Source organism: Tupaia chinensis, unplaced genomic scaffold, assembly GCF_000334495.1.
Source record: "Tupaia chinensis unplaced genomic scaffold, TupChi_1.0 Scaffold141231_1, whole genome shotgun sequence".
NCBI lineage: Eukaryota > Metazoa > Chordata > Mammalia > Scandentia > Tupaiidae > Tupaia > Tupaia belangeri.
In genome coordinates, this window is record NW_006201094.1 from 1619624 (window position 1) to 1642584 (window position 22961).

The following is a 22961-nucleotide window of genomic DNA, read 5'->3' on the forward strand; positions in this document are numbered from 1 at the left end:
CCTCATGGCACACATATGGTGCAGCAGCCACTGTCATTCAGGTAGGGAAGGAGCAAGGACCGCTGTGGCTCAGAGCCCAGAAAAACCCGCAGAGGCAACAAGCTGTGGAGACAGAACCATACCTGTCAGCATGCCTTCATCCACCACACAGCTGCCATCAATCAGAAGGGCATCACATGGCATTTGCACTTTGTGGCCTGTCAAAATCAATAAATCTCCAGGCACCAGGAAGCGCGATTCCAGCTCTTGAATTCCATCTCAAAGTGTAAAGAGACAGAGTTGAATTGGGTTGGTTTTCCAAGAAAACACACCCTACCTGAGGTGCTTGTCCACATGTACATCTACAGCAGTCACCTCTGCCTACCTGTTCCGCTACCTCCAATTATAATCCAGCACCCCAGGCTTCACTCCAGTGCTAGCCCCATTCTTCCTTCTTACATAGATCTAAGATGGAAAGATCTTTTTGTTTCAGACAGATGCTTCCTTCTTAGAAGGAGGCTCATGAGAGTCGGGTTTCTTACTGAACAAAGGGCATGTAAGTACTGGATAAGGTGAGACTAGAGTGAAGCTTGTAGTACTGGGTTACAATTGGAGGTCGTCTAACAGGTAGACAACGAACTGCTGTAGACGTAGATGTGCATGGGTATGGAAACATCTAAGTTAGTAACAAAACAAAGGTGGTATAGTGGTTAAGGTGCTGGACTCCCATATGGCCAGCCACAGTTCGAATCCGGGACCTGGTGATTTGAAAATCATGCCAAGTGCATGTGGGTGTATGCCCAAAACCCCAAGAGGAAAATGGAGGAGAAGGAATTTCAGTATAGCCATTGGCCCCTGGGGAGGGGGTAATTTCTCACTTTCCCTCTCTGTGCCTCTCTCTGGTGAGTACATGCACCCTATGGCGAAAGCCTAAAAAAAGGGGGGCGGGGGGGAGAGGAGAAAAAGGAGAAAGAGAAAAAGAAGAAAAGAAGGGGAAGAAGAAAAAAAGGAGAAAAAGGAGAAGGGCATTCTTTAATATTGATTCAAAATCTGGAAATAGAAAGAAAATAATAATGAGTTAAACTATAATTAAAAACCTTTGTGTGAAAAAAATAAGCAAAGAAAACAACTAATGACAACAAAGTTTACATTGTAGACAAAAGATTAATATTCCTAATATATAAAGAGTTTCTTTAAAAAGTGATATATAGCAGGGGCCAGCAAGTGGCATGGTGGTTAAGGTGCTGGGCTCCCACATGGCAGAACACGGTTCGAGTCCTGTACTTGGTGGCTTTCACCTCTCTCTCTCTCTCTCTCTCTGTCTCTCTCTCTCTCTCTCAGTGTGTGTGTGTGTGTGTGTGTGTGTATCCGTTTCTGTCTGGTGTGTACCCTACAGCAAATTAAAGGATAGGAGTAAATAAAATTAAATAAATAATTCTTTAAAATAATTACGATTTTGATTACTGGAATATTTTGTTTGAATCCTCTTTCGAACATGTAAAGCCATTTGATTTCAGAAAAGAGGAGAGGAGAATGGAAGGGATTACAGCATGGCCGTCCTCCCTGGAGGTGATTTCTCACTTTCCTCTCACTGTTTTTTTTTCTCTCTCTCTCTCTCTCTCTCTCTTGCATGCCCTAAGGCAAAGATCTCTTAAAAATAATAATAAATAAAATAGCATAAATAATTCTTTTTAAAAAGTGATATATAGTAAATAACCATATAGCAAAACTGCTCAATAGTACACTTTGAGGACAGCCACCTAAAATACAAATGGCATGCTAAACATTTGAAAAACTGCACATTCGCATTGAAAATCAAAGAAATTCCTTCCTTCCTTCCTTCCTTCCTTCCTTCCTTCCTTCCTTCCTTCCTTCCTTCCTGGTTCCAGCCTATCTGCCTTTACATTTTTCTTCCTTATTCTGTCCCAAAGCTTTTATGGGGCTCAGCATGATAGCACCCATGCAGGGAGCTGAGTGGGAGGGGTGGCAGCCTGCTAGGGGCGTTGGAGGCCAGGGGTGGGAAGGGTGTCTACATGGCAGAGTAGAGGGTGACGGGGGCTGAACGGGAAGAGGAGGCTCATTGTGGGAAGACCATCCCACAACGGCAGGGTCTTCTGTGGGATGTTATGGTCCAAGCAGAGCAAGAAGGTATCGGCACAGAGAGGGATGGAGGCAGTAGGAGAATCGGCAGCCTTGAAAGATGGGTCGGATCAGGCAGCACGATGACAACAAGAAGGTATTTTCAGGCTAATGAGAATCGGGTCTCGTACTAAACAAAAGAGAGTTAAAGTATAGGCTGAGATAAAGCGGGGATGAAGCCCGAGGTTGGATTACCACTGGGGGAGAGTGTGACAGGTAGATAAAGAGATGACCACGGCAGGTGGGATGTGCACGGGCATGAAAACACGTGCAGGTCTGTCTCCTGGACTTTCTATTGTACATACATTCTCCATCCCGTCCTGGGACCGGCCCGGGAGCCATCGAAGACCAACAATAACGAGCACACCCAGTGCCCAAGTGTTGGCTTCTGAATTCCACCCCAGCCCTGAAAAACGGGATTCCTCAGAAAAATGGCTGATTACAAACAAGGCTGGGCCAAGGGAAGCATGATATAAGCTAGAGCATCATGCTGTTAAGTAAAGAAGTGCTCGAGGAGTGGTGAGGACACAGGAGATACCAAATCCAACGTAAGGGGCCCTTGCTGTCTAAATCTGTACAACGCGAGCATCACAGCAAATAGTAATAAAAAACTCCACCCATCAAATAAAGTAGGGATTCATGAGTCCATAATGACATAAATTAAGGAATAAAGAACTGAAGAGAAAAAAGCCTAGCTTTTCATAATAGCAAAATGGCAATTAATGTGCACCACCTGGGAGGAAGCAGTGAGAACACAGCCTTGTGTTTACTCAGGCCAAACGCGCATTGCTTAAATGTAGCTATGAGGAAACAGCATTCATTCAAACTAAGAGGCAGTCTACAAAATAGTAAGACTCCAAAAGTCAAAGTGATGAAAGTCAAGAAAAGATTGGAGATTAAAAAGGATATGGCATGGGCCAGCCCCACAGTGCAGCACTTAAAGCATGGTGCAGAGAGAGCCAGATTCCACATGGCCAACTGTAGTTCGAATCCTGGCCCTGCCAACTTGAAAAACTCTCTCTCTCTCTCTCTCCCCCTCTCTCTCTTTCTCATCCCTCCTCTATCTCTCTCTCTCTCCCCTCTCTCTCTCTTTCTCATCCCTCCTCTCTCTCTCTCTCTCTCTCTCTCACACACACACACACACACACACTCCAGCATTTAAAAAAATAAAATGACATATGAATAAAATCTGGCCTCATTCATGAGAGTCAGTAGGTTGGTATTAACTTTCTGATTACCCTATTGTGTATATAGGAGAATGCCCATTTCTTTAAGATATACACACTAAGTTATGTTGTGGTCACAGAGTCACATATTAGCAACTTATTTTCAAATAGTTCCTGGAAATATTCTTTGATCTATTCTTACAACTTTTTTGTTGTTTTAAACTATCCCTTAAAATGAAAGAGAGACATACAGCTGAGATAAATTTGCTCACCTACAGGATTAGAAATACTAGGTCATTGGAAAAGTCGTGATGCGTTTTTGCATAGAAAAACATAGAAAAAATGTGTCCTACTTCTCCAACGACCCAGTACCTAAAAGTTTGTGAGCAAACAGGCACTCACACATTTCTGGTACAAATGCAAACAGGCACAATTTCTACTGAAAGAAATTTGGTGATATTTATCTAGCCAAAGTGCATATGCATTTACACTTTAATCTAGCAATTTCATTCTCCAGAATGTATACCAAAGATATACCGGCAAAAATGGGAAAAGGCATACACACAAAACTGTCTTTGCAGCACAACGTGTAGTAACAGAAGGCTGAGAAAACAATCCCTCAGTAGAGGACTGATGGATGAAATTAACTGATGGCTCCTCCACACAAGCTAGTACTATGCAGATGAAATGATGAATCAAGAATATCTATATATATTGCTATTAAGAGTCCCTGTGAAACATATTTAAGTATGTAAAGCACAGGTTAATTATCCCTAATCCAAAAATGTAAAATTCTCCAAAATTCTAAACTTTTTGAGCACTGAAATGACACCACAAGTACAAAATTCCACACCCAACTTCACATGACTATAGTCAAAACATAGCATTACAAAAATATTTTAGAAAATTACCTTCGGGCTCTGTGTATGAGGTCTATATAAAACATAAATAAATTTTGTGTTTGGTCTCGGGGCCAATTCCCAAAATGTCTCAATTATGTATGCAAATATTACAAAATCTGAAAAAAACTGAAATAATTCTGTCTCAAGCATTTTGAATAAGGGACATTCAATGTGTATACACAACAGGAAATGTAGTGAAATATGTTTGGTATGCCACTGTTTACCTAATGTGTACCAGTCAATTGCAGTATATAAGCTTTATTTGAATCATGATTTGAAATATTTATAAATATATTTTTACATAAGAATGTATGTAACATTTTATGTTTTGTCAATTTTCTAAATATGTGCAAGGAGACTTCACAAATTTTACGGAAAGGCCCAACAGGTGGTGTGGTGGTTAATGTACTGGACTCCCATATGGACAACTGTGGTTCAAGTCCCAGACCTGGAGGTCTAAGAATCACACCAGCACATGTGCGTGCATGCCCAAGATCCCTAGAGGGCAATGGAAGATAAGGGATTGTGACGTGGCCATCCCTACCGTGTGTGTGTGTGTGTGTGTGTGTGGGGGGGTGATGAAGAGGCTCTCTTGCCCCCTCTCCGTCTCTCTCCATGAGCCCACACACCCTATAGCAAAAACCTAGAAAAAAAAGTTCACAGAAAATGGAATTAAAATATGTTCATTTTGGTGCAAAATAGTTTTGAAATTTATGCACACCTTTTTCATAATACTCATTTTCTTGAACATGTTGAAAACCCCTTGCATATAAAATAACATTTACCTATAATAAATATTATAATACATACACTCACACACTTGTGATTTAATTGATGAAATTTGAACATTTCCTGTATAAAGGATATATTTTTTTAGTGTGCTTTTTTTTTCAATGTACAAAAGAATTTAAAATAATTGGACTGAAAAGTGGTGCAGTGGTAATGCAATATTCTGTGAGCCTGACCCGCATGGAACAGTTCTATGTTCATATCTGGAGACGTCCCTAAACCTTCTGGGGTAAGCATGCACATGATCTGGGGCCAGCTGAAGCTTTGGTGGACAATGGCATGAAGACCTTATGGCAGGTGTCTCTCTCTCTCTCTCTTTATCAGAAAAAAATGAGTAAACTTTTTTTCTAAGAGAAAGACTTCAAAAGGATTTTTCCTGTTCTAGATCCATGTACAAAAACGTTTTCAAATGAAATATCTGGGAGAGTCACAAAATGATCCAAAATGAGGGAGTTTGTAGAAAAGACTTTAAAAGATTCCATGAATTCATAATTCTTGAATCTTGACAAGAGTTCAGTAGAGTTTCCTTATATATTCTCTTTGCTATTACACTTGTTTAAGGTGTTTCATCATAAAAACTTAGGACAAGATGACCAGGACTTTTTAAAAGGCAAAAATTTACTGACAACAAAGATGAAATAAAAATGGGCAGACTTACTTCCCCACCTGAAACAACCAAAAATCAAACAAAATACACAAAACTATGGTTTTTAAATAAAAAAAAAAAGATCAAGCAATGAAAGGGATGGGAAATACATGAAATTGCCCTATATTTGCCCATTTTACCATCATTGAAGAGTTTTCCAAGCCACTATGCAGGGAGAAGAAACCGGGACCAAGCCCAGAGGGCTTCCTGGGTTCAGGACACAGGTTTTCTGAGCTAATTCTGAGCTGAGTGTCTATGGAGGCTGTGGCAGCTCGAGTTTACAGAACAAGCACTGGAGACAACTGTGCAGGGAAGAGGCACAAAGATCTGCAGAAGCTCCACCTTTAGTAGGCCACAGCTGCTGATCCTAATGCACAAAAGCTACTTGCAGTGAGCAACTCAACATTTACATTGAAAAATAGCATTCACAATGGCATCAAATATTTGAAATACTTAAACATAAACCTGAGAGAGAATATGTAAAACCCATATACTGCAAACTGCAAAATGCTGCTGGGAGAAATTTTAAAAAGCCCAAATAATTAGAGGGACACCCATAGGGCAAAAGATCCAATTTGTTAATATGTCAGTTTTCCATAACTGATCTATAGGGTCAACACTACTCCAATCAAAATATCAGCATTTTATTAAAGACTATCACAAGTGGATCTAAAAGTCATATGGAAATGACAAGGGCCCAGTGTTATCAAAATAACTCTGAGAAAGAAACACAAAGCTCAAGTACTAATATTACTCCATTTTAAGACTTATTATAAAGCTATATTATGTAGCATTAGTATAAAGACAGGAAAATAGATCAACAGAATAGAACAGAAATAGATTCACCTTTAGACCACTGAAACACTCAAACAGAAGCCATTTTAAATCTGAGGTGTGAACAAGCTAGTTCAGGGACCAAGCCAACTAAAACTATGCTCTAAACTCCATCTTCTAGACTCCTGAAATACTCCGTTTCCATGCACTGAGTGTCTGGACAGGCCTAGGTGCACAGTAGCCAAGCACCTGAATACTTTTAAGGCCATTGAAATCCTCAATGCTTACTGAACCTCCTGCTTGAAGGAAGAAACTCTTTTTTATAAATCTGAACTCAAAATCTCTTTCTGTGGATGCCACATTGCAAAACACTGTAGAGGAGAGAATTTGTCACAGAATTATCCTAGAGTAAACTTTCTCTAAGCAATTAGCCAAAAGTAAATTCACTACCAAATGACTAAAATTCAGAGATGAGAGACTGCAGAGTGAGCCGCAGGGAGAAGGACAGAGCTACAGAAAGAACGTAGGTTCTCTCCTCCCACATGCCTCTGAACTCTCTTTTGAAACCTTGCAGCTCAGCCCAGGTGCCCTATTCCCTAGTAATGGTGACATGCAGTTCCAGTCAAAAGTGCAGGTTGCTTGGTGAGCATAAGGGAAACAGAACTGCAGAGAGATTTCAGATCACCTCCTCCCACACACATCTGAAAGCTCAGAATTAGCTCCCAGAAAATAGGGAGACACATATAATCTATCAGATGACCAGAAACCACTGCAAAGGCACAAGAACTATGAGAAACCAATAAAATATCTCTCTCTTAAGGGAAAAGACCAATCCTTCATTATCCACAGACAGTACAGTGGAACTCATGGAAATGTCTGGTAGAGAATTTAGAATATTCATAGTGACAAAACTAAACGAGATGGAAGAACTGATTGACAATCAACTCCAGAAGATACAGGAGAAAAGAGACAATGACTTCCAGGAGGTGAGGTAGTTCTTGCACAATCTGAAAGAGGAAATACCATAAAAAAGAATCAGATGGAGCTGTTAGATATGAAGGCTGTAACACAGGAAATCAAAACCTCCCTCCAAAGTATTAAAAGCAGATTAATCCATGCAGAAGATCGAATTTCAGATATTGAAGACAAAACCTCTGACCTAAAAAACATAATCAAAAAAACTGAGGAAATAACCAAAAAAAATGAGAACACTATACGAGAAACATTGGATACCATTAAATGCCCAAACATCTGGATAATCAGTATCCCAGAGGTCAAGAAACTAATAAGGGCATTGTTAATTTATTCCATAAAGTCCTGAAAGAAAACTTTTCAAATCTAGAGAGGCATTCAAATATCCAGATCCAAGAAATAAAAAGGACCCCCTAATAGAATCAACCCAAGAAGATCTTCTCCAAGGCACATCATAACCAGGTTGACCAAATCCACAGACAAAGACAAGATACTAAAATTGGCAAAAGAGAAGCGTCAGGTTACTTATAAAGTTTATCCAATCAGGATAACATCAGACCTCTCATCAGAAACAGTGCAAGCCAGGAAAGAATGGGAAAATATATTTAAGGTGTTAAGTGACAAACAGTTTCAACCAAGAATACTATACCCAGCAAGATTATCCTTCATATGGGAAGAAAAGATAGAAACATTCTCAGATAAGCAAAACCTGAAAGAATTTACCAACACCAGAGCAGCACTTCAAGAAGTTCTAAAAGGAATGCTTTACCAGGAAAACTAAAGACACACAGTATTCTCTTATTTCTGTAAATAAGAGAATAAAAAGCAACCAAAAAATGACCAACTTAATGCTAGGGACAAGAAATATCAATAATTACATTGAATGTTAACTTTCAGGATTTAAATGGAAAGATCAGAGCACAATAACACTGCAAATTCAAGACTGAACTGGTGAAATAGAATTTTATGGCTTTTGAATAAAATATTACTGATTTGTTTTACTATGCTTTGTTTTTTCAATTTAAGGATTTTTGCTTTCTTTTGAGCTGTTGATATTTTCAGCAATTGTTTAAATGGTTTTTTTTCTTTTTGTTTGTTTCTTTAAATGGAAACATAAATTTTTCTCCCTTCCTGACTCCTCTGTAATTGAAAAATATTTGGGAGTATTCTTATTTTGTGGCAGAATAGTTATTTGTGAAGTTCAATAATACCTGTTGCACTGAATCAGAAATTGGAAATACTTGTTGTTAGAAAGGGCTTTGACTAGAATGTCAAATCTGAAGATTAAACCAGAAGACTATGGAATTAAGGTAGATCTCAAGTAAGCCAACAGAAGCTCTTGGAAAGATGGCCTGGCACCATTAACAGTTCTGCCTGGTAGAGAGGATTAGAGAAGCTATATGAAAGAATTTGTACCTTAAAATAACCTTGTCTTTTCCAGCACAGCATTGTAACCAGTAGAGACTGTAAAAGAGCAGCTATGACCAGAGGATTACCTTGAGGAAGACTTTAAAGGAAGAAAAAGAGACCGATCTTTGCTAGCAGGTGGTAAAGCACAGAATACAGGGCTGAATTGAGAAGGTTTATATGTGAATTGTGTGCTGCGCATTTGCTTTTCAACAATTTCAGTAGTTGACATGTAAACATTTTCTCGAAAATATTTTAAACCATATTGTTTCTGTCGTTACAGAGTCACAAACAAAATTATACCAAATATTTCAAACATTATCTTTAAAATTCAGGTTTTTTTGAAATTTTGAAAGTTGTTTATTAACTCTCAAGAACTATGGAGTACGAGCAAAATTTTTTTGATATGGAAAATAAATGTTCGGGGGCTGGTAGGTGGCATGGTGGTTAAGGGTGCTTGACTCCCACTTGACTGACCGTAGTTTGAGTCCTGGACCTGGAGGCTTGTTTTCTCACTTTCCCACTCTATCTCTCTCTCTCTTGCTCTATCCCTCTATGTTCAAATAAATAGATAAAGTTAAATAAAATCATTCTTTTTTAAAAAAGGAAACAACAGTGCTTTAATACATATTAAGAGTATTAACATTATCTTCCATCTGACAATGTGAAAATAAATGATAAAAAAAAGAAAGAAATTCACTTATGAATGGATGACTGGGTTTTTTTTGTTTTGTTTTGTTTTGTTTTTAGCTTATTTACTTCTTGAGAGAGTAAGCAAGAGATTGAGAGCGAGAGAAGCAACTGCAATAGGATCTCACACTACAATTCACCCTCAACCCTTGCAGCCAGCCAGAACCGCGGGCCACACCCTCAGTGTATGCAGCCTGACTGGAACACTGACATTGCAGTCTTCCACGTGGGCCCAGCATTGCTTCTTCAGGAACGCACTCTACTGTGCCACCAAGCCGGTCACATTTTTTTTTTTTACAAAGGTGCAAAGGCAATTTAGTGAGAAAGGGTAATGTTTTCAGCACAAGGTATTGGAACACTTAGATATATAATGGCAAAATGAATAAATCTTCAATCCACAAAGAAAGGAAAGTAAACAAAAATTTTTAAAATATTTCACGTGCAATATAGAAGTAAACATAAAGCCTAAGACTATAAGACAGAACAGAAAATCTTGGTGATCTTGGATTAGTTAAGATGTTTTTGATATTTAAAAAAATAAATAAAATAAAGTTTAATCCTAAAAAGAAAAAAAGTTGATAAACTGGTGTTAAAAAAATTAAAATGACTGCCCTTTGAAAGATGCTGTGAAAATAATCAAAAGGTAAGTCACAGACTGATAAAAAAAATGCAAATCATATGTCTATCTAACAAAGGACTTGTACCCAGAAATAACTCTTAAATTTAATGGGAAGAAATTTTTGTTCAAAACAAAAGATTTGAACAGACACTTCATGGGAAAAGATGCATGAGTAGTAAATTAGCACTTGAAAAGGTACATAACACCAGCAGGCATTGGGGAAATGCACATGGAAACAGCATGAGATACTATCACACATCCACGTGACTAAAATGAAAGACTAACCATCTCAAGTACTGGCAAGAAGTGGAACAACTGGGACTGATGGTGGTACAGTCCTAGCACAATGCCTGGTGAGGCTGAGCCACTGGCACGGATTGGTGGTACAGTGCCAGCACAAGGCCCTGTGAGGCTGAGCCACATGGCAGGACTTGGGGTTTGCATCAGAAATCTTCCTGGACACTCCAGGCTGCATGTGCCCATGATTTGGGGCTGACTGAAGTAAGACGTTAATTGTCTGTGGGGATCCTGTTGAAGGTCTCCCTCTCTCTCAAGGAAGAAGTTTATTAGAAAAAAGAAGAAGAAGAAGAAGAAGGTGGGAGATCAGCAGATGGCATAATGGTTATGTCGCTGGATTCCCACGCAGTCAACTGTGACTCGAGCCCCCGGCCCAACAGCTGGAAACTCACACCAAGCACATGTACGTTTTCGCCCAACATCTTGAGAGGAGAATGGAGGAGAAGGGATTGTGGCATGGCCATCCCAGCTGGGGGGTGATTTATTGCCTTCTATCTCTCTGCTTCTGGCAAGCAAATGTGCCCTACAGTAAAAATCTTCCTAAGAAAAAAGAGAAAGTGGAACTCTCATGCCCTACTGGTAGGAACATACAATGGTACAACCACTTGGGAAAATACAGTTGGCAGTTTCTTAAAATGTTAAATACCAATCTACCACATGATCCAGCCATTCCACTTTGCCACAAGAAATGAAAGTTCATGTCCATACAAAGACCTGTACCCAAATGTTCAGAGCAGTATTATTTATATTAGTCCAAACCTGGAAACAACACAAATAGCCATCAACAGATGAATGGATGAGCAAATTGCTATATCCATACAATAAGATGCTCTCAGGAATGAAAAGGAATGAACTATTGATACACTTAATGAAATGGTTGAATTTTGAAATAATTATGAATTTTGATTTCCCCAAATTAATCCAAACTATAAAAAGAAACAAAGCATGTATACCGTAAAATGCCATTTATATAAAATTCTAAATGTAGAAGTTAACCTGCAGTGACAGAAAAGAGACAAGGGTGATGGAGGGTTCTGACAGAGAGGGAAGGTTTAAAAACAAGGAAAAGCAGGACCAGCAGCTGGCATAATGGTTATGTCACTGGACTCCCATGTAGTTGACCGTGGTTTGAGTCTCAGACCCGGTGGCTTAAACTCATGCCGGGCGCGCCCAAGATCCCAAGAGGAGAATGGAGGAGAAGGGGTTACGGCTTGGCCATCCCCCCTGCAGGGTGATTTCTCACTGTCTGTCTTTCTGTCTCTGTCTGTTTTTCTGGCTAGTGCACATACCCTATAGCAAAAAACTCTCAAAAAAACAAAATGAAACAAAACAAGGAAAGGCAACTTTTGAAGCAATGGATGGTCATTATCTTGATGGTTTTGTCATTATAAATATATATATATATGTCAAAACTTATTAAATTATAATAAGTGCATTCTAAATATGTCCATTTTATCATTTGCTAATTCTACCTCAATAAATTAGTTTAAGATGGAAAGATCTTAAGTTTCTCATTCCTTTAAATGAATTCATAAGAAAAGATGCATATAACCATGGAAGGAGTAGGAACAATGAAAAACAAATTCAGTCCTTTTCCTACTCCATTTGGAAAACACATACACCTAAAACAAAGGAACTTACCTTTTTTCCCACATACAGAAACTGTAATGCTATTATGTGACTCAACTAGATGATGGAGTTTTACAGATTGCTGAAAAAGAAGAGAACATAGAAAAGGCTTATCCGTTTGAGTATAGGTCCCAGGTATTACTCAGTAAGCTGGAGCTTCTTTAAAGACGGAGCACTGTATAATTGCCAACTGAACACACTGGCTATTAACAAAGGACAGAGCAGCCTGTTACTCTACTGGAAAAGTATTCAACTTATGCTCTTCACTCAGCCATAAAAAGCATATATTCTTTAGCAGAAAAGAGTCCCCCGGCATGCTCTTTCCACTCAAAAGAGTTTTTGAAAATTATAATGTATGTTTCATTCCTTAAATAGGTAGATAACATCAAAATATTTGTCATTCAAGATAGGTGTTATAACTTGAAGAACTAGGCCTTATTTCAGTTTTGAGCTACTCCTCATCAGAGTTCCTAATATATCACTTTATAGGGAGTTTTATGGATCCTGCTATTTCCTTGTAACATTCATTATTGTATTACATGAAATACATAGGAGTGAGTCAATAAGAAGAGATAAAAGAAAAATGTAATGAAATTATATTTGGTTGAGAAACTACTGTGTGAAAGACCTCCTAGCTGATTGGGTTAAAATCCCAATCATATAGTCTGTTCATTTTTATGTCCTGATTCTGCCATTTAAGGCACTCCCTAAATCTCCTAGCTTCAAATTATTTACAAACCTGATGCATATGTCCTAAGACTGATTACTAAGATAAGATGAAGTCGAAGATGAAGTGTTCTTCTTTTACTCATCCATGCACTCACTCAACAACTATTGAGCAACCTCTGATATGCCAGGGAATATGCTAAGAGACAGGGATAGAATGACAAACAAAAGCTGTGGTTTTTACCATCAAGAACTTACAACCTCCTAAGAGAAACACATTTTAGTCAAATAGTCACATATGTCAATGTATCATTACAATCAGTATTAGGGAGGAGAAAATAAAGGGCTTTTAGAGCAAATACAGCAAAGGGAATCAAAGAAAAATAATCCCTGAAGAAGCAATATTTTGTCTCAGGTAAGAGTTATTTAGTCTAGGGGGTGAAAGTAAATCATAGAGATATAAAGAAAAGACAATTCCAAGTGGCATGTCCAAATGCTCTAAGGTTAAGAAGAGAGTTTGTTTCAGGGCCATGTAGCTGAGGGCAGAAAGCAAAGTAGAGGCTGATGAATTAAGCCAAAAGACAGTGTAAGAGCGTGGTTACAAGTACAGGTAGAGCAGTGGTCTTCAGAGAGTGGTCTGAGGATTCCCAAGGTCTTCAGGAACTTTCTACAGGGGTTGAGAAGGTAAAATTATTCTCACATAGTACTAAGACATGAATTGCCTTTCTAAATCTCACTCTTTCACATGTGTGAGTTTTCCAGAACCCAAATGATAGGTAATATAGTAATATATTGAATGCAGATGTAGTTACGAGTCCCTTGCCTTCCATTAGTCTAAACATGAGAGAGATTTGTATTCTAAAATAAGCCAATAACTATTTTACGATACTAGGCTTTAATTTCTAATGTGATAAATATCAACAGGTATAATCCACAAAAATAAAAACTCTTTGAGGTTCTCCATGGTTTTTTGAAATGTAAAGGCTTGTAAAGACTAAAAAGTTGAAATCTTCTGAGGCAAAGCCTATAGGCACTAAAAACATCAAATTTGGAAGTGTGTTGTAAGACCAATGGAAATACGTTGCGGCGTCTTGGTGGTAAGAGTATGGGAATAACCGTGTTCTGGTTGGCATTTTAGAACCATGCCTCATCCTGCTCTGTGGAGAACAGACTAGACAGACGCAAGGATGCATATGTGAAACCAGATGCAAGGTCATCGCGGGGCAGTAAGTGAGGGTAACTTGAACCTCGATAGTAGCAGGATGGGAGAAAGTGAATGATACCGAGAGATAGTTAGGAGAGAAAAATCAGTGTGACTCCATGAATGATTGAAGAAAAAGAAAGTTTCAAGAACGACAAGATGTCTGCTTTGTGTGATTGAACAATTGGTGGTGTCTGTCACCACATCAGGTAAGCCTAACAGAGCAGATCTGGGAGGAGAGTTACTGAGTTCTGTGTCTAACATGTTGAATTTAAGGTACATTTTGGATATTAAGGTGGATAGATCAAATAGCTTGTTGGCTCTATGAATCTAGATATTAAAAGAGATATTTCACTTGTGATGTACATATAAATTTGAAAGCCATTAGCATGTGCCTTTAGAAGTCATTGGCATGGATAGCTATTAAAATAATGAATCTCTCATGTACTAACATGAAATATTCTCAAGATATATTCTCAAGATATACTTTTTAATATAGCTAAGAAGATGATGGAATTATGCTACCACTCTCACAAGAAAAAAGAGAACAGAAACCCTGTATTTGCTTTATTTTCCTGAAAATTAGTTTGGAAGGATGCATGAGCAACTAGTACAAGCAGCTGAGGAGGAGAGAAAGATGGACCCTCTATACTGCATGCATTTCATATTGCTTTGATTTTGAGACACCCATTTAAGAAGGGCAAATAGAGAGGGATGAACTATCAAAAGAGAAGAGAGAAGAGCAACTGGAGAGGATGGACAGCGTGCTGTCACTGAAGCCAAAGGGGAAGAGTGTTCTGGGAAGAAGGGGTCAATTCAGTGTGTCAAATGCAGTAGAGATGGTAATGAACTCTGTACTGGGGAAAAAAAGGGTCCCCTGTCAGGGGTCACAACATCAGCAAGCAAAACACTAATAACTCAATAAAAATAAAGGACACAGAGAATCCATTGTAAGAAATGCAGGGTCCAGCAGGTGGAATGGTGGTTAAAGACTCTGGACTCCCACATGGCCAACTGCAGTTCGAAGCCCAGACCTGGTGGTTTGCTTTCTCACTTTACCTCTCTCTCTCTCTGTCTCTTTCTGTATCTCTCTCTGGCCAAATTAAAAAAATAATAATAGATAAAGTTAAATAAAAATAATTATTTTAAAAAGGGGAGGAATTGGCAGGTGGTGTGGTGGTTGAGGCACTGGACTCCCACATGGTTGATCATGGTTCAAGTACTGTACCTGGTGGCTTGTTTTCTCAGTCACCCTCTTTCTCTGTTCTCACTCATCCCCTCTCTCTGGTGAAATTGAATAATAATAATAATAAATAAAATAATTATTTTAAAAGAAGTAATACAGATAGCTTAAAACATCAGAAAAATGCTCAACTCATAATGAAAAATGTGCTATTAAAGTTATGTAATCCTATTTTTACTTATATTGGCCAAGATAAAGGAAACAGTATTCTACTGTTAGGAGGAGTGTAAATTGGTATTACTGCTTAAGAAGCATCTTGAAAACATGTTTTTAAATAATGTACCTTCCTAAGGACTAAGTAATCCCAGTTACAGAAACTTTATTTCTGCATATCAATACAGATATATATAAGCATATCTATTAATATATGTACACTTGATGTATACATATTTATATGTAATATAAATTACATATACTTAAAATTTCTGTGCATATATATATATATATACAGATATGTATAAAAATCTTTCTGTGCAAGGCTACTCACTGCAGCATTGTTTTAGTAGCAAAAGACTGAAACGACCTTAATATCTATCAGTATTGGTCTGGGTAAAAATTATAGTACTGGGACCAGAAAATGGCATAATGATTATATTGCTGGACCCCCATGTGGTTGACTGCAGTTCAAGTCCCAGACCTAGCAACTTAACACTCACACCAGGCGCATGTGTGTGCATTGTGGCCTGGTCATCCCTCCTGGAGGGTGATTTCTCACTTTCTGTCTCTATCTCTCCGGTGAGTACATGCATCCTATAACAAAAATCTCTTTAATAAAAATAAATAAATAATTATGGTACTTCTAGAGAAAACGTATTCGTGAAGTATTAAAAATACGTTAGATATTTGGGGTGAAAAATGCAAGTACATGACAGTGTATGTAGTATGCTTCCATTCTGTAAAACGAACTGATACACATGCATTTAACATCACTAAAGTGTGCAGAACGTCTGGTTGCAGGGGATGCCTCTTGAAGAGCTCTGGACGCTGAGTAGTCCCTCCAATGGGAAGGATCCTCAGGCCTCACTCACACTTTTTCTTCTGTTTAAAATTTATCTTTACTCATGTTTACATATTGCCGCCATATTAAGAAAAAAAACCTACCTATTCACAAACAATTCATTTTAAAACTATCTTTGGGTTTCAGGATTGTCATGATGACCTTAACTTGAGTTGTTCAAGTGGAATCATGAGCGAGAAGACAAGGTCAGCCTGAGTGACACGTGAGAGACAGGTGAGTGAATGACAGGAGCAGGCACAAAGGCCGAAGCTGTCTTGGTGTCAAGTGGAGAAAAGAGATGCGGTAGACACTGAAGGCAGAAGCATGGAGAAGAGGTCGACTCTGGTTTGAGTCACACATGACGAGTCGGCGTTTGAGGAGAGGGCAAAAAGAGGAGTCATGTAGGGATGCATGAGACCCTGGAAAGGAGGGCAAGGGTGGTATCTCGATCATCGGCGGAGGGCACAGTCCACCCACGAGAGTCCGGGCAGGTCGGGCCGGGGAGGCGAGTCATGTGGCAATTAGGGTACTTCGACAAATCCCTATCTTACGGATTCCATTTCCTTTGTGAAATAAGTGGCGAGTTATCTGCTTAATTAAAGACAAGTGGACTGCAGGGAGATGGGCATCTCAGAAACCTGAAGAGAGAGAGGGTTTGCAACCTTAATTTCACAGAATGATGCGCGCCTTGATCAGAGCTGTAGGGTAGGCTCCCCCGATGAGGCTGGTATTCATCTAGTCTATGTTTTTACTTTCCTTTTTTATTTTCCAACAGCACCTAAATGCCTTGGTGCAAGCATAAAAAAAAATAAATAAATAAATAAATAAAGCCAGAAGTTGACTGGGGCCTAAGCAAGGGAGTGACAACCAAACCTGAGAGGCAAATGAGTTTACATTAAACAAACTCTTCCCCCTTCTGTTTCTTTCCCATTATCTTCAAGATCTATCCGTATTTGCTGCATGCTTTTTTATTTATTCAGAATTTATAAACATTTGTATATTCCTCTGGTTAACTGACCTTAAGTAAGCTAAAGAGAAGGAAAATATAACCTGAAGCTAATGAGATCACATTAAACAGACTCTTCCCCTTCTGTTTCTTTCCCATTATCTTCAAGATCTATCCGTATTTGCTGCATGCTTTTTTATTTATTCAGAATTTATAAACATTTGTATATTCCTCTGGTTAACTGACCTTAAGTAAGCTAAAGAGAAGGAAAATATAACCTGAATGATTAGGGATTGGGATGTGAGGGAAGAGAAGGACAAGGATTAATTCATTGAGCATTGGCTATCATGCTAGACATTCATAAACTCGGTCTCCAATATGAAACGAGCAATGACTACTTCCTAAGTCTCCTTTTTAACACAATTTCAATGCAGTTACTACTACTCCCTTTCTGAGTTCTTAGAAGTAGAGGGAAAACTCACCTGTCTGAGGTCATACACTGTCAAAGCTATGGAAATGATGGACATGATTATGATGGCAAAAGAATATTCTTTATAGTCTTCACTAAACCACAAACAGACGCTGAAGAGTTGAAATACGTAGAATGGATTCAGAACCTGTTGGCAGACATTAAACAGGAAGACAAAGGAGATATTTAGGCTTCACACTTAGTCATTCATTGACCTGTTTGTTTCCATAATCGCCCCTGTGACATAAACGATCCCATATAATATCTTTATTCTTCTTACTGTGGTATGTATTCAGTAATATCCATGTGCCAGACACTGCACTAAGCAACTTTACCTCAATTTTCTCATTTAATTCCCTCAATTACCTGATTAACTAGAAGTTATTACTCATCTCCATTGTAAAGATGAAGAAACTGAGCCTTAGATCTTGAGAAACTCTCCTAAGGTCACACAGCTGTGACTGTCCCAGAGCCAAGACTTCAACCCCGGCAATCTTACCCTGAGCACTTATTTTGAATTATTGCCGTACCTTACGATTTACAAAGAAATACCACCTGTTTCCTCATTTTGACACTCACAGTAGTTATGTAAGATACTATCTCCTCCATTTACATTTACTGGCCTTCAAAAAGCTGAAGTTTGTTCAGGTTTACAAACTGTGAACACTTTCTAGTCTATTGTTCTTCTCTATGATTGCTGCCATTAAAGAACTTTAGATAAATTAAGGAATGGAAGACTACCTTCTCTTCTGGGTAGAGAGCTAGTTGAAGGTGGTAAGCTGTAACCAAGCCGCCAGAACACTTGGGAGTCGGTGTTAACCCTACTGTGGTATTGCAGCTTTGGTTAGGAATATTTTGTGCCCTGACTCAAATTCTCTTTAGTTGATTTCCATCTGTCTAGGCCAGGAATAATTCTTTCCTCTGGTTAAGAAGGAAATACACAGAAACATTGCCCATCGTGTGTTTTTGCCTTTTTCCATGCTTGAAACATCCTGGAAGTACTGCCAAAGGACCTGGAACTTAGTACGCTTCTTGTTAAGGCAAGGAGGGGTGGAAGTGGAACACGGGGAAATTCAGAGGACAGCCATATGGTTATGGTTGGATGATGATATTCACTACAAAATGGAAAATGATATGCCTAGAAATAGAGTCCCACATAGAAAAATTCAACTTAGTAAATGGTGGTCAGGTCCTTCCCACACATACATCAAGATCGGTAGAACTAATAAGGCTGAACAGAGGGCTTTTTCCTTTGTGTAATTTTGGATGCTGTGGAGATTATGTAAGTTGCATAAGGAAAGGATTGTTTTTAAAAGTATGTATATTATTTTAGTTCACAAAATTGGGACAGTCTAAGCAGTATAGTATTTAAAAAGAAAGAAAAAAGAAAAACTTGCATTCATCCGTCATTAAGGAGACACGTGGGCATCACAGGCAGTACTGTATCAGGCAGTGTATAAAACAGGGCCTCGCAGAAAAAGAGATGGAAGATACGAAGAAAATACACTTGGCTTTCTTTTAAGATGTCTCCCAAATTATAGTTACTTATTAACAAGAGCACTCCTGACTGTTTGCTTGAGACCAAACTTTTTTTATTTTTCTCTCCAACAACAAGAGAAAATTCTGGAAAAATTACCTCTTTGATGAGTAGTTTCCAAATTGGTGTTATTTCAACGTCAATAGTGTTAGGCCCACATATTAACCTCCTGTAGAGAGAAATTAGACCACTCAGTGACTAATGCTAAAAACGAGAGTCATTTCCAGCATTCAGAAAAAGGTCAGTTCCATGTTCACGTTCTCTCTTGTGGGCATAATATAAATCTCCCTTGTTATGTAACATCCCCATCGTTCTCAAAACAGCAGGGGAGGATCTTGTTGGTGATCTTGTTAATTCTGCATTTCTAACAAGTTCTGGACTGATGCTGATGCTGCAAGGCTCTAGGTATCTTCAAAGTACTAGAAATGGTTTTGGGAGAAGTGTAAGAATCAGAGGATCTCAGGATGAGAAGGGCCCTTACAGAGTCCTTCTTTCCGTTTTTACACTGAGCAATGAAGGCCCAGAGAGAAGATTTGCTCAAAGCTTCACAGTACCTTCCCTAGACCCTGTTCCTCTGCTGAATTAATTGACTTGGAAGTGTGGGACTGCATATCTTGCATGGCATTCCTCTGGTGTCCCATTATTGTCTAACTGTGTTATCCTGGTATAACACATATTTCCTGATGACAAAGTTATTATAGTAACCTAGAGAAGCATTGTGCAGGGTACACAGAGCACCCAGCAGTTGAAGTGTTCTATCACTGCTCATTTGTGGGACCTTGTTCAGGCTACTGAACCTCTCTGAGTCTCAGATTTCTCATCTGTTATATTGAGATGTTCATGATGTCTCTTCAACTGCCCCCACAAGGTTGCTCTAAAAATGAATGGAAATAATGTATTTGAAAATATTTCATTTATAATAATAATGCTGAATAGAGCATTGTAACATTTTCAGAAACTAATCAAGTAGGATAACTATTTCCTAGGCTCTCTATTTGGCTAACTGATGACAGTTCTTTTAAGCTAGCATAGACATCAGTATGCATGGTACCTAATCTCTTGTTCTTCTCTTGTTAGACCTGATCCAAATTTTAGATGTATCTTGGCAGAACTGAGCCAGTCTTCCAAAGAGCTAAAATAATAATGAGAAGAACATAGTTAGTGACAGCATTTTTGAGATGACACTTTTCCTCTTTGGATGTACTTGCTAAAACAACTTACCCAATTTTCTGGAATTGCCCTTCTAAGATGTTCCAAACGTATCTTATTTTCTGCACTTTTATGCATCTCACCTGCAGAAGAAAAGAAATTTTAAAAAGTCTCTAATTTGAGGATCAGAAAATACACGGCAACTCAGTGGCTAAATATGCATTTGTGGAAGAAGCAAAGATATAATCCTAATGTCATTATTTAAGATGTATTCCTTTTCTAACTTATCTCATCCTTTTCTACTCCACAGACACTATTCTTTATTAGGATTCATTATTCGATCAGCATGTATCATGGCCTATTGTATGGCCTATATACATGAATAAAATCCAGGCTCTGTATTCCAGTACTTTATTACCTAAGGAAAGCAAATATATTCAAACAAAATTACATTCATACCAATACAATCCATTATGGACATGTCAAAGAAATAAAAATATAATAAAGTAAAAATTATAGTATTGAAATGTAGAAATATAGAGATGGCAGACGACAAGAAAGCATGATGGAGAAATCTGAGTTTCAGTGTTGAAGAGTTGGAAGAATTTTGCTCAGATGAGAGGAAAAGACAGCATTTCAGAGCAATTGTGCACATGTTAATTGGGGGGAAAAAAGCCAGTGGACCTATTAGACTGCAGAATGGAGAACGAACCTGGAAAAATAAACTCAGACCAGATTTACTCAGTCTTAAATACTAGGATGAGGTATTTGGAACTTTATCTCAGAGGTGACAGACTTGTGAATAACCTATAAGAGAGCTATTGAAAAAGATTAGGTGGGCAACAAGTATTAAAGGAGAAAGAGGAGGTTACTGTGAGAAGATGCGCTCCAGAAAGTCAAGGTCTGAGGGTTTCGGTGGAGGAAAGGAAAAGGAGGATTAGTAGTGAGGACAATAGCGCCTGTTGCTTTTCATTTCTCTAAGCAATTTTATATGTGAACTCGAATTCCCATGAACTAGTGAGAAATAGGAAGATTGTTTCAATACATTGCCTGAGTAAGAACTTCAGGCTACTGCTGCCTGAGTCCCACCGCCAAGAGATCCTGATTTAATTTTTCCACAATGCATTCTGAGCACAAATATCTTTAAATTGTCCCAAATAATTCTAATGTGCAGCCAAAGTTGAGAAACAGTGTTCAATACTCCCTTTTATAGCAACTCTGCTACGTGTGTCCTTGAGAACTTTAACCACAGGTCTCTGCACCTCAGTTCTCCATGAATAAATTGAGATAATTAGCCATGTCTAAATTCCACTTTAGCTCCTCTCTCTGTCTATATTCTGAACCTATGAACATTATAGTCAGGAATACCATTAAATAAATTCTAAAACTACACAAGTCATATATCTAGTATGTAATAAGTGCCCAAAACATTTTTAATTAAATAAATGAATGAACACTTTATAGAACCACATGTCAAAGGGAAATATGGTTCAATACCTAAGCTCCAAGACCTAGATTAGCTCAAAGAAATCAACACTACTCTATGTGTGTGCACACACCCACTCAATAGTTACCAAGTAGGAGTGTCAACTTCTGTTTTGTTTTGTTTTGTTTTGTTTTACAGAATAGGTTTGTTTCAATGAGGTTGGTCGCAAACATTTTTTTTATTATATCTTATTTCTAGTTGGTTTTTGATATAAAATTGAGAATGACACTTTCTTCACAAGCTACAAGTTAGAGATAGGGAAGAGAACTTGAAAGTGACCAACCTTGGGTCATGTTAGCCGTGGTGGCCCATTGGAACCTCAAATTTTTGCCTAACGACTTTCTCAGCATTCCCTACAGTTTAGCAAATAGAGATAGACTATAGCCATCGCTATTACTTATTGAGTATTTTAGGGCTTTCCCCACATCACCTTTAGTCTTTTTCACCATCCTGTGGTAGAGAAAACATATTTTTCATTTCACTTTGTATCCGAAGTTCATTTTGATTAAATAACTTTCAAGGATGGAATTTTTTGTTTGTTTACTTTCTTTACTTTTCCTTAAGACACTTGTGCTTGCTGCAGAGAGGCAGAGACAGAGAGAGAAGGAAAATGAAAAATCATCCTCCAGGGCAAGATGGCCATGCTGCTCCTCCATTCTCCTCTTGGAAATTTGGGCATGCACGCACATGTGCCAGGCAGGGGCATGTTTTTTCAGACTGACAGGTCCAGACCTCAAACTGCAGAATCTGTCACATGGGATCCAACACCTCAACCACCACACCACCTACTGACCCACGAGACTGGAATTTTAATTCCAGTCCATCTCGTTTCAAAGTCTAGTCTCTTGGAGAATATAATATTCAAACTAATCTCAAAAGAAACTTTAAAACCCCCTAAACTTCAGTATTCAAGGTGTATAAAATGAGGGTTGCCTGCCTTATTAATTTCAGAAACTCACATAAAGTAATCTTTGCAAGAAACTGTAGAATGTGGTAGAAGGTTTAAAGTTATATCGAGAGGCTGTGAAACCACCGAGATTGAGAAATTTATAAAACATAATAGACACAAATCATCTGTAGATGAAGACAGTGCTAATAAGGAGTGAGAGGTTATCTCAGGCCAGAAAGTGGAAAGTTCCATTATCTTCTGATACTTTCTGAGGCCATTCCTCACAGAATGAGAAGGCAAATTCCATCATGGAGCTTTTAAGCATCTTTTAGGGTCCCCCAGCAGGAAACATCTCTGCTTGGGTTTACC

At 38.4% G+C, this 22961-nt stretch overlaps 1 protein-coding gene across 1 annotated transcript in view; it reads right to left on the reverse strand.

The window, feature by feature from the left end:
- ATP13A4 (ATPase 13A4) overlaps positions 1 to 22961 on the reverse strand; it is a 168342-nt gene that overhangs the window by 87950 nt on the left and 57431 nt on the right. The window contains exons 4-9 of the mRNA XM_027766130.1: positions 20290 to 20360; positions 20120 to 20200; positions 19168 to 19237; positions 17545 to 17679; positions 12022 to 12091; positions 123 to 257 (exon numbers count right to left, since the gene is read on the reverse strand). Of these exons, the coding sequence (XP_027621931.1) occupies positions 123 to 257; positions 12022 to 12091; positions 17545 to 17679; positions 19168 to 19237; positions 20120 to 20200; positions 20290 to 20360 (562 nt within the window). The remainder of the gene's footprint in view (positions 1 to 122; positions 258 to 12021; positions 12092 to 17544; positions 17680 to 19167; positions 19238 to 20119; positions 20201 to 20289; positions 20361 to 22961) is intronic.